Source organism: Mobula hypostoma, chromosome 10, assembly GCF_963921235.1.
Source record: "Mobula hypostoma chromosome 10, sMobHyp1.1, whole genome shotgun sequence".
In the NCBI taxonomy this organism is placed as follows: Eukaryota; Metazoa; Chordata; class Chondrichthyes; order Myliobatiformes; family Myliobatidae; genus Mobula; species Mobula hypostoma.
The window spans coordinates 42,991,343-43,004,062 of NC_086106.1; the positions used below are offsets into that span (position 1 = coordinate 42,991,343).

Here is a 12,720-nt window from a genome sequence, read left to right on the forward strand (position 1 = left end):
AGCAAGCCGCAGAATAACCATCTGGGAGCACCCAGTGTCCTTTGTTGACAAAATGGCTGGCCACCTCAGTGCAGGCATTCTGGGCTCCTTTGGAAGCAAAACCCAAGTCAATCTTTCTCTGAGGCTCAACATGTGCTCACTCATCAGAAATGTCCTTTCCCAAAAGTTTTATTTACCATACATGGTTTATCTATAAAACATCTCTTGATAATTAAAAAAACAGAAGCTCTGTTTAAGTCTCGAGATCTGCAGAATATATTTCTCTTTAAAGCTGGGTGAATGTTTCTGCTGAACACCGCCACCCAACCCCCATGACAGGCACAAAGAGGCCAGCGAGCTGAGAGTGCTTCCCATGTACGATGGCTGGCCTTTGGCTTGACACCTCAGCAGTGACCTCACTTCCCTGACTACATCAGGCCCATCGTGGGAGAGGGGGAGGAGGGGGAGGAGGGGAGGAGGGGAGGAGGGGAGGAGGGGAGGAGGGGAGGAGGGGAGGAGGGGAGGAGGGGAGGAGGGGAGGAGGGGAGGAGGGGAGGAGGGGAGGAGGGGAGGAGGGGAGGAGGGGAGGAGGGGAGGAGGGGAGAGGGGAGAGGGGAGAGGGGAGAGGGGAGAGGGGAGAGGGGAGAGGGGAGAGGGGAGAGGGGTAGAGGAGGGGAGAGGAGGGGATAGGGGAAGAGAAGGAGGGGAGGGGAGTTTTGAGAGGAAGAGGAGGGGGAGAGGGGAGTTTTGAGGGGAAGAGGGGAGTTTTGAGGGGAAGAGGGGAAGAGGGGAAGGGGAGAGGGGACTTTTCAGGGGAAGAGGGGAAGGGGAGAGGGAGTTTTGAGGGGAAGAGGGGAAGGGGAGAGGGGAGTTTTGAGGGGAAGAGGGGAAGGGGAGAGGTGAAGAGGAGGAGGGGAGAGGGGAAGAGGAGGAGGGGAGAGGGGAAGAGGAGGAGGGGAGAGGGGAAGAGGAGGAGGGGAGGGGAAGAGGAGGAGGGGAGGGGAAGAGGAGGAGGGGAGAGGGGAGTTTTGAGGGGAAGAGGGGAAGAGGAGGGGGAGAGGGGAAGAGGAGGGGGAGAGGGGAAGAGGAGGGGGAGAGGGGAAGAGGAGGGGGAGAGGGGAAGAGGAGGGGGAGAGGGGAAGAGGAGGGGAGAGGGGAAGAGGAGGGGGAGAGGGGAAGAGGAGGGGGAGAGGGGAAGAGGAGGGGGAGAGGGGAAGAGGAGGGGGAGAGGGGAAGAGGAGGGGGAGAGGGGAAGAGGAGGGGGAGAGGGGAAGAGGAGGGGGAGAGGGGAAGAGGAGGGGAGGAGGGGGAGAGGGGAAGAGGAGGGGGAGAGGAGGAGGGGAGAGGGGAGCTTTGAGGGAAAGAGGAGGAGGGGAGAGGGGAGTTTTGAGGGGATATTTGGGTAGGAGGGAAACAGTCTGTAGATGATCTGGATTTCACTCTAATTGACAGCACAGCATTTACGTCGCGCAGAAAATCCACCCTTCGTGTGCAGAGCGAATTCACTCTGGAAACACCTTGAATAGGGAAGGGTTTTGAGGTTGAGGGAGTTTGGACCACACTGTACCCTGTTGTCTGGGTGGCTAAGTGCCTCCCCGTCCATACTCTCTCCCCCCCCCCCACACCCACCTGCTCTCTCCAATATCACCCCTAGGCTCGGGCCTCAGCTCTCCACCCCCCCAACCCCGACTCCCCCTCCAACACATCCTCTGCTCACCTCACTTCTCCCTCTGCCCCACCTCGATAAAACACCCCGGCTCTCTCCTCACCCCTCCATCCTCCTCCACCCACATGCTGACCTCCTCGTCCCACCCCCACGGCCCAGCCTCCACCTCCACGTCTCCGTGACCCAGGGGTTAGAGCAGCTGCCCGGAAGCCCCAGAGACCCGGGTTCAATCCCCACATCCGCCGCTCCGTCTGTGTGGAGTCCGCACGCTCTCCCTGGTTAATTCCCCCCCCCCAGCGTTTGGGGGCAGGGGCTGGGAAGTCAAACCAGGCAGTAGATGGCCGGTGTGAATGGACTGGGCAAATTTCCCTGTTGTCCCCAGGCCACAGGTGTGAACTACAATACACCCTGTGCCCCCAGCAACCCCTGGGGACGGGGCTGAGGGGGAGTGGGGGGTGAGACGGGGCTCCTGTCCCCACCCCTGCAGCTTTTGAAACTCACTGGTCCAGCATCCCTCCCTCTGTTCGGGGTCCAGGGAAATCCAGGTGTTCTGGGAGGATGGGGGAAGGGTGGGGTTTGATTCGTGGAGCGAGGGTGACGGTCTCCCCAATCTACGGGACATAGGGACAGAATTAGGCCATTCAGCCCATCGAGTCTGCTCTGCCATTTCATCATGGCTGATTTATTTTCCACCCCAGCCCCACCCTCCCGCCCTCTCCCCACACCCTTTGACGCCCTGACTAATCAAGAACCTGCCAACCTCCCCTTCAAATAGACCCAACGATCTGGCCTCCGCAGCCAATTAATTTCTCAGATTCACCACCCTCTGGGCTAAAGAAATTCCTCCTCATCTCTGTATTCTGAGACTGTGCCCCCCGGTCCTAGACCGCCCCCCCCACTACCAGAAATACCCGCTCCATGCCTACTAGACCTCTCAATACTCAGTAGATTCCACTGAGGTCCCCCTCGTTCTTCTGAACTCCAGACTGGACAAGCCCCGAGCCGTCAAACAGCCCACTTCGACCCCCTGCTTTGGCCAGTGGCACCAAACATACCGCAACCTCACCGTGGTGAGGGAGGGGGAGCAGAGGACGCGAAGGAGGCCATTCTCCAATGGCTTCCTTGCTCCCTGTCTGCTGGAATGGGGGGGGGGCTCTGGTCCTTTCTGAGTTCCTCTGTTCCTGATTGTCCGCTGGAGTTGAGGTGGCGGCGAGGGTGCCTGCTGACCTCCGTGGCTGTTCAGTGGTGTGAGGAGAGGCAAGGAGGAGGGGGTTTAGTCTGCCGATCTCCTCTTCTCCCACTTCCTGGGATCGTCTGCTGGGCCTTGGGGAGGAGGGGTGCGATCCCCAACGAGAGTGTCTCTCTGTAACGTCCTTTGTCTCTGATTCCCTGGATTGTCCGCTGGGGAGGCGGAATCTGGTCCTCAATGAGACATCCCTGCCAATGGTCCTTGTCTCCAGCTGATGTGGTTGCCCAGAGAGGTGAGGAGAGGGGGGATCTGGTCGTCCGTGAGGGTGCCTCTGCTGATTTCCTTCCTCCTCATCTCCCTAGGATTGTCCACTGGGGTTTCGGAGGGCGAGGGAGGAAGGGTCTTGGTCCCCACTCTGCTGATTTGCCTTTGATTCCCAGAGAAAGTCCACGGGGATGGAGGGGAAGTAACGAGGGAGGCCGGTCAGTCAACCTCCCTCGCGCCCGATTGCCAGGATCGCCCACTGGAGTCAGTGCATGGGCAGGGGTGGGGTGTTACAGTCCGGGCCCCACCCAGGCATCTCAATCCCACGGACACTTCTCGCTCCCATTTCCGACTTGCTCCGAGCGTCTGCCCGTCCTCTCACTCTGGCGCCGCCTTCCCTGTGGGTGTTCGGAAAGGAAGATATCACATCAGCTCCATTCTCCCCCTCTGTACGGCCGTCCTGTACCACCCAACAACACACACTGACACACATATATACACACACACACACACACTGACATACATACACACACTGACATACATATACACACACACCTCTGTACGGCCGTTCCATACCACCCAACAACCCACACTGACATACACACACACACTGACACCTCTGTACTGCCGTCCCATACCACCCAACACACACACACATATATACACACACACACACACACACTGACACCTCTGTACGGCCGTTCCATACCACCCAACAACCCACACTGACATACACACACACACTGACACCTCTGTACTGCCGTCCCATACCACCCAACACACACACACACTCACTCACTCTGACACACTGTCACCAGTGACGTATCTAAGGTATGGCAGGTATGGCACGTACCCTGGGAGTCACTGAGCAGTTTCTATTGAAGTCAGACAAGCCATCCTCAGATAGTGAAAAAAGAATTTTCTCCAGATGTCTGATCTGTCTTTGATTATCATGGGTGAGAAGCACTAGGATGGCCTTATTTCTGAGCATTGTGTGAGAAGACCCTGAAACGTTTCTTCACGGAGGAGGAAAGTGGAGCTGAAGGACGAAGAAGATGAAAGTTGGAGGAGGAGGAAGCCAAGAAGTCGAGCACGTTCTTCATGCCCTTCTATGAAAAGCCCGGAACAACTAGTTCGACCCATTCCATGGAGTTGCCTGCACCTGCTACAAGTTTGTTAGAATCCGAAGGTGGATCAAGGACAAATGCGTCACAAGCTGAAGAGGAAGTCAATTCAGATAAACCCGAGTCTGACGAGATTAAGAATGAGGCTGCCAGAGAGAACGTGGACATGACAGGAGGGGAAGACGATGGTGGTGGTGGTGATGTTGAGTTTATTGACGAGATTGAACCTGACGATACTGAACCTAGTGAACTGGATGGTGTCAAAGAGCCTCGAACTCTCATACCAGAAGTGATTGAACAGCATGACACTGGACTTCTGAAGTTCGACAAGGATACTGGAAAAGCAATTCTGCCTGTTGTGTTGAGAACAGAATAAAGCTGGGTTCAAAGTATTTCCAGAACAATGAGGGGCCTTTCCTACCAACAAATAACCGCTCAATGAACAAAACTTGGTTCGAGAGGAAATTGGGAAATGGTCGTGGTGAGGAAGTGACTCGCTCATGGCTGGTCTATTCCCCTTCTAAAAAGTCTGCATTTTGTATCTGTTGTCTTCTCTATTCCCGGTCAGACCATCAATCCTCATTAGAGCAGGAAAGTGCATTCAGCCAGTGGAAAGCACCTGAAAGGATTAGTGTTCATGAAAATGCCAAGAATCATCGGGAATGCTTCACACAGTGGAAAGGAATTTAGCTGGAAACAGAGGAGTTATTGACGCGGTGTTTCAGTCACAGATTGAGAAGGAAAAGCAGAAATGACGTGATATCTTGACGAGAATCCTTCACTGCACAAAATTCCTTGCGACTCAGAACCTGGTTTTGCGAGGACACAGGGAGTCACGTCAGCTAGACGATGACTCCAATGTGGGAAATTTCCTTGGCTTACTGAAGCTACTGGCCATCTTTGACTCCGTCATAAAATATCACCTCACTCATTTGGAAAGTCATCCTGGATCCACGTCTCATCTTTCACCAGGTGTCCAGAACGAATTCATCCACGTGATGCCATCCACTGTTCGCCAGAGTTTACTGAGAAGCCTTCGTAAAGACACGTACTATGGTCTCATGTTCGACTCGACTCCTGCTCAGGCACACCGTGGGCAGATGTCAGAAGTAGTAAGGTATATGGAAGTTGATTTTGAGAGGAAAACAGTCCGTGTTAGAGAGTCCTTCCTTGTGTTTATCCAGATAAGCCAGAAGGATGCTGAGAGCTTGGTTGAAGACATCTTGAAACAGCTAGAGGAGGAGGAAATGGAGCTACAAGATTGTCAGTCACAGTGCTATGACAACGCTGCTGTGATGGCTGGACACAGAAGTGGTGTTCATCAAAGAATAAGTGAGAAAAACAACCTGGCAGTGTTTGTGAGTTGCGACAATCACTCACTCAACTTGATGGGTGTACATGCAGCCAAGCAGGATATAATGATGGTCACGTTTTGTGGAACCATCGAAGCTCCCTACGTGTTTTTCTCTTGTTCAATGCAGCGCTGGGAAAAACTCAAAAACTCCGTGCCTGTGGTTAAGTCGGAGTCCGAAACCAGGTGGAGTGCAAGGACAGAAGCAGTGAAACCCGTCAACAAGTACCTTGAGGAGATACTTCAAGTTCTCCAGGACATGATAGACAATGAAAACGAGACCAGTAGAGCAAGAAGTTGACGCAAGGCAGCTGTACAACTGCATGTTGAGTTGCGATTTTCTGATTTTGCTAGGATTTTGGAACAAAGTACTCATTCACATTGACCGTATTCAAAAGAGGCTGCAGGATCCTAGCATGAACTTCCACGATGCGGCCCTGGATTTGAAAGCTCCCCGAGATCATTTTTATGATGAAAGAGAAGTGTTGATCAGTGAGTCACTCGAAGGAGGAGTCGGTCTCTGTCAAGAATGGGATATTGAAGTTGAAAGATGTCAGAGATGAAAGAAGTGAATGGCGGATGAGAACTCAAGAGATGCTGGGTTAATGGCTAAGGAGGCAATGGAAAGAGTCATGAAGGGAACACTCGACCATCTTCACAGAGAAATGGATGAAAGGTTCGCTCGTTTGCACAACACTGACAGCAAGTTTGGGTTCCTTCTCGATGTCGCGGGTCTGTGTTATGGCGCCGACAGTAATGACCTAAAGAAGTAGTGTAAACATTTGGGCGAATTGTACAGCTCTGATGTTGATGGACAGCAGCTATATGAAGAAATTTTGGATTGCAGAATGTTGCTGTCAAGGCCAGTCAACATGAAAATATCAAGACCTGAAGAGCTTCTTGAATCTATTGTTCAGTATAGAGATGAGAGGGTCTTCCCCAATCTTCGCATTGCTATTCAGATAACGCTAACCATCACAGTTTCCATTGCCAGCTGTGAAAGATCATTCAGCAAGTTAAAACTAATACTTTCGTATCTGAGAGCCTCCATGGGTCAAGGCAGACTGTGATCTTGCTCTGCTGAGTGTAGACAGAGAAGAGACTGAAAAAACTGACTTTGATCACATCATAGACCAGTTTGCATCAGTGAAAGCAAGGAAGGTGCAGTTACAATTTTCATGTAGTGCCATCATTTCTTAATTAAAAGATTGACGAGCTTGACTTGTATTTTTGAGCTGATATTATGGTAAAGTTATCTAAAAGATGGGTGCCAGATGTTTGGACAGGGGCGCAATTTCAGTGTTTGCCATAGGCACTATTTTCCGTAGATACGCCCCTGACACTCACTCTCTCTCACACACACACGTGCACAAATATGAGCAGCAATGCATGAATGCACAGGACACAGCAAATCGAGACTGCAAAGCACACGTGCACACACACGCAAACAGAGACATGCTTAAGAGGCACTCCAACGTGCAAACAATGGGACCCAGCAACACGCGATCTGATGCAAGGGCTTGGGCTCCCCCCACGAGGCCGAGGCTCTGCCACCAGTCTCCGGCACCCCCTCCTGCCCCGGGGAGAGGGTGCAGACAGCCACACCAGGAGATGGGGACATGGGACTCCAGCCTCTCATCACTGGCACGCGTGCAGATGAGGTGGGGAACAGACCAAACTGCAGGAAGCTCGTGTCCCTGGCACAGCCCTGTCAACCCACGTGGGTGGCAGCCCCTTCCTCGAACACCCCCAGGGCAGTGTGAGGGGCTCCTGTGAGTGTCAGCGGGCGAGGACGACAGCTCTGAAACCCGTCTGCGGAAGGAAGTCAGTTTTATCCTGGAAGTGGGGTGGGGGTGGGATTCCCCTCCCCCCCCTGGAGATGGGCGGGTCGGCAGTGAATTGTTCCCCCCCCCCCCAGCTCGTGGGTGAGGGGAGGAATCTGCAGGGGGTGCAGAATGGGGTCAGCACGAACTGGTTGGGCAGAAGGGCCGGCTTCCCGGTTGGATGAGCGCGCGACTTTAGCTCGCGTCCACTGCGGTTCAGAACACACGAAAGACCCCCCCCCCCACCCCCGAGGGGTTTTCGACACACGGTTGGCAGGAACCAGCTCCAACACAGGCACAACGTGGTCACCTTTGAGAGGAGGTGTCTGAAGATGACGGCATGGTGATTTAGGACCCTCACCGGGGCGGGGGGGGGCAGAGAGGTGCCTGAAGACCCTCACTCAATGTTTCAGGAACAGCTTCTTCCCCTCTGCCGTCAGATTTCTGAGCTGCCCAAGAATGCATGAACACCACCTCGCTGTCCCTCTTTCTGTCTTCGTATATCTGCTGGTTCGAAAACAACCCCCCTCACCAAGAATGAGCCGGACACCGACCCCGAGGGCAGGTTTGGAGAATATAGTATGTGCTGTGGGAGGGGTGGGGGTTCACTGTGAACATACAAGGTTACCCACGGAAACCGTGGGTGGGGAAGTATCTCCCCTCTCAGACTATTTTGGAACTTCCGTCTAAACAGGAAGTTCCTTGGAGCTCTCTGCAATGCCCCTGGGGTGGGGGCGAGGGAGTGAGCTGGCGTGGGTGCTAGAGGTGTGGCTCGGCCACAGAAACTCCGTGCTATGACCTGGCCTCTCCGACATAACCTGAGTGTCGAGACGCCATGTGACGAAGGTGCCCCCGCTGTCTGTACGATGCTTAAAGAACGGGATCAGGAGGGCGGAGTCCGCTGATCAGGGAGAATCCCCGCCCCGGGGGCACAGCCACAGGGTCTGGCAGACCTGGGAAGAGGTGGGCGACCTCACGAGGGACAGGCTGGAATAGATTCCGTCAGCGTCTGGAAGAGGGAGAGGGGATTGGATTGAACCCTGAGGGTTGGGGGGGGGGGGTAGTTTCATCCTGCGGGAGAATCATGGGTGACACTGTAGCAATAAGGGGGTGGCCCATTTACCATGGCAACGAGGGGAAGAGAGCAGATTCTGGGAATGCTTGTCAGACTGAGGGAGACAGATTTGTTAGAAGTGAGGGGGTCCTCTTTATGCAAGACTGTACTAGCAGGGTCATCGAATCAGGTAACGAAATAGCGCTGGAATTTGGAACCAAAGACCACAAGACCATTAGACAAGGGGCAGAAATAGGCCATTCAGCCCATCGAGTCTGACCACTATCCCATCATGGCTGATTTAATTATTTATTGAAATTAAAGATGGAATAGACCCTTCTGGTCCTTTAAGCCACACTGCCCAGCAATCCCGTTTTAACCCTAGCCTAATCACGGGACAATTTACAATGACCAATTAACCTACCAACCAGTTCGTCTTTGGACTGTGGGAGGAAACCAGAGCACCCGGTCTCAGGGACAACACACAAACTTCTTACAGACAGTGACAGGTATCCCTCTCAAACCCATTGCCCTGCCCTCACCCCATAATTTTCGATATCCCTACTAATCAAGAACCTTTTAAATACACTCAATGACTTAGCTTTCACAGCTGTTTGTGGCAATGAATTCCACAGATTCACTACCCTCTGGCTAAAAAGAAAATTCCACCTCATTTCTGTTCAAAATGGACATCCCTCTATCTTGAGGCTGTGCCCTCTGGTCTTAAACTCTCCCACTATAGGAAACATCCTCTCCACATCCACTCTATCAAGTGCTTTCAATGTTTCAATTATACTCCCTCCCCCACCATTCTTCTAAACTCCAGTGAGTACAGGCCCAGAGCCATCAAATGCTCCTCATATGTTAACCCTTCCATTCCCAAAATCATTCTTGTGAACCTCCTCTGGACCATCTCCAATGCCAGGACATCTTTTCTTACACAAGACCATAAAATATAGGATCAGAATTAGGCCATTTGGCCCATCGAATCTGCTCCGCCATTTCATCATGGCTGATCCAATTTTCTTCAGCCCCAATCTCCTGTCTTCTCCCCATATCCCTTCATGCCCTGACCAATCAAGAATATATCAAGCTCTGCCTTAAAAATACATAAAGACCTGGCCCCCCACAGCTGCCTGTGGCAAAGAATTCCATGGATTCAGCACTCTCTAGCTAAAGAAATTCCCCCTCATCTCATAAGTGTCCTCTGATCTTAGACTCTCCCATTGTAGGAAACATCCTCTCCAGACCCAGTCTATCAAGGCCTTTCACCATTCGATGGCTTTCAATGAGATCACCCCTCATTTTTCTGAATTTCAAAGAATACAGGCCCAGAGCCATCAAATGCTCTTCACATGACAATCCGTTCAATCCTGGAAGCATTTTTGTGAACCTCCTTTGAACCCTCTCCAGTTTCAGCACATCCTTTCTGAGATAACTGCTCAGAGTACGCCAAGAGTGGTTTGGTCAATGCCTTATAAAGACCCAACATTACATCCCTGTGTTTATATTCTAGTCCTTTCGAAATGAAGGCTAACATTGCATTTGCCTTCCTCACCACTGACTCAACCTGAAAATTAACCTCTAGGGAATCCTGCACGAGGGCCTCAGATTTTTGAATTTGCTCCCCATTTAGAAAATAGTCAACGTCTTTATTCCTTCTATCAAAGTGCATGTCCGCACACTTCCCTACACTATATATCATCGACCAATCTTCCATCATCCTCCCAATCTCTGTCCTTCTGTAGACTTCGTTTCATCAACACTACCTGCCCCTCCACCTACCATATACAAATATCATCTGCAAACTTCGCCACAAAGCCAAATCACTGACGTGTAATGTGAAAAGAAGCGGTCCCAACACTGACCCATACAGGAACCAAGTAAGCAGTAGCGATCATTAAATAACCTGGTTGAAGCCAAGGTCATCTGGTTTCTTAGGGGAGAAAACTCCACCGTCTTTACCTAGTCCGAGTCTCTACCTGAATCTAAACTTACCAACCTTGTTACCTCTTAACTAACTCCTCCGTTTGGGGGAATAGGTTAATTATTGTCACATCTCCCGAGATACAGGGAAAAGCTTGTCTGACACACTGTTCATGCAGATCAGACAACTGCACGGTGCATCGAGACGGAACACCGTAGAACAATTACAGAATGCAGAACAGTTACAGAGAAGGAGCAGAGCAGGCAGACGGTAAAATGTGGGATTATAACCAGGTAGATGGTGAGGTCAGGAGTTCAAGTTAACCTGCTTGGGAACTATTTAATAGTTTTATATCGGTGGGGCAGAGTCTGTCCTCGAGCCTAATGTTGGCGTTTTTGTATCTGATTGACGGGAAAGAGGGAGAAGAGGGAATGCCTGGGATGGGTGGGGTCTTTGATTAAACTGGTTACTGAGACAGCAAGGAGCATAGACAGAATCTGTGGAGAGGCTGATTTCCACGATGTGCTGCACTGTGTCTGCCCCTCTCAACAATAACAAATTCCAATTCCCTTGCTTTGCATCATTTATTTCGTAATTTATAGTAATTTACAGTGGCAGCAATTCTCACGTCATTTAAGAACCAGTTTCTGATTCTGAGCAACACACATCAAAGTTGCTGGTGAACGCAGCAGGCCAGGCAGCATCTCTAGGAAGAGGTGCAGTCTGATTCTGAGAGTGGATCTGCAGCACTGACTGCTGCCAGCAGGGGGCGGGCTGGAGCTGCCCGAGGGCGACTGGCCAATTCCTCCGTGGAGCAACGTCACCACCTAGTGGACGGCTGGCGAACAGCAGCAGCAAGATCAACCCGCACCGCCAGAATCAGATTTTGTAAATCACTGACCCATGTCTTGAAATCTGTTGTTTTTGCGGCAGCAGTACGCTACTAGACATGAAAGATTACTGTCCGACGGGGTCATCTACCTCATCCAGTGCTCCTGGTGCAATTCCCTCTACACTGGCGGGACCCGATGTAGACTGGGATTCACTTTGTCGAGCACCTTCGCTCCATCCACCAGAAAGGCAGGATTTCTCAGCTTCCCATTCCCATTCCGACATTCGGCCCGTGGCCTCCTCTACTGCCACGATGAGCCCACTCTCAGGTTGAAGGAGCAACACTTCATTTTCCATCTATGTTCAAGCCTCCAATTTCCAGTAATATCTCCCCTCTACCACCTCCTCTCTCTTCCCATCCCACTTTCCAGTTCCCCTCTCACCTCGCTCTCCTCATCCACCCATCACCTCTTCTCATGCTCTTTTCTGCCTTGGTCCACTCTCCTCTCCCATCAGATTCATCAGTCTTCAGCCCTCTATCTCTTCCAACCAACCCTCTTCCAGCTTATTTCTTTATCCGCCCTCCACCACCCCCCTCACCTGGTCTCACCCCTCACCTACCAGCCTGTAGTCCTTCCCTCCCCCCCCACCTTCTCCTGGCTTCACCCCCTTTACTTTCCAGTCCTGATGAAGGGTCTCAGCCCAAAACATCTCCAGCCAGAGGGTTAGAAAGTAAAGGGCTGGAGAGGAAGGAATCTGATAGGAGAAGAGAAAGAGGAGGAGACAGGAATGCAGGGGGAAGTGATGGGCAAGTGAAATGTGTCAAGAGGCCAGAGTTCCCCTCCATAGATGCTGCCCGTCTTGCGGAACCAAAGGGTGGGAATGGAAGGAGTGGGGTCTCAGAAGGCTTTAGAGGAAGAGCCGGTTATTTACGTAGTTAGCAGCTCATGGTTTGGGTCCACCTTTGACATGTACGAACTGCGGGTGACGGTCCCCATTTGGTGGGGGTGGTGGTTAGGGGTCATAGACTATAAATGTGGGTATTATTGGAATTGGCTTATTATTGTCACAGGTACTGAGGTACAGTGCAAAGTTTGTCTTGCACACTGATCACACGGATCAAATCATTATACAGTGCATCGAGGTAGAACCTACTAAAACAACAACAGAATGCAGAACAAAGTGTAACAGCCAGAGAGAGAGTGCAGGAACCTAACAAAACAGACTGTGGGTCAAGAATCCAACTCATTGTACAAGAGGTCCATTCAGAAATCTGTTAACAATGGATAGAAGCTGCACACACAAAACGTAGAAAACCTACAGCACAAAGCTGAGCCGAACTTGTCCTTACCTCAGAAATTATCTAGGGTTAATCATAGCCCTCTATTTTTCTAAGCTCCATGTACCTATCCAGGAGTCTCTTAGAAGACCCCATCATATCCGCCTCCACCACCATCATCAGCAGCCCATTCCATGCACTGACCACTCTCTGCATAAAAACTTACCTCTGAC

General features: G+C 51.7%; 1 protein-coding gene across 1 annotated transcript in view; it reads right to left on the reverse strand.

The window, feature by feature from the left end:
• Nucleotides 1-1,675: 1,675 nt before the first annotated feature.
• The window catches only part of LOC134352528 (uncharacterized), a 276,182-nt gene continuing 265,137 nt past the window's right edge, over nt 1,676-12,720 (reverse strand). The window contains exon 20 of the mRNA XM_063059793.1: nt 1,676-3,496. Within this exon, the coding sequence (XP_062915863.1) occupies nt 3,477-3,496 (20 nt within the window). The 3' untranslated portion in view covers nt 1,676-3,476. The remainder of the gene's footprint in view (nt 3,497-12,720) is intronic.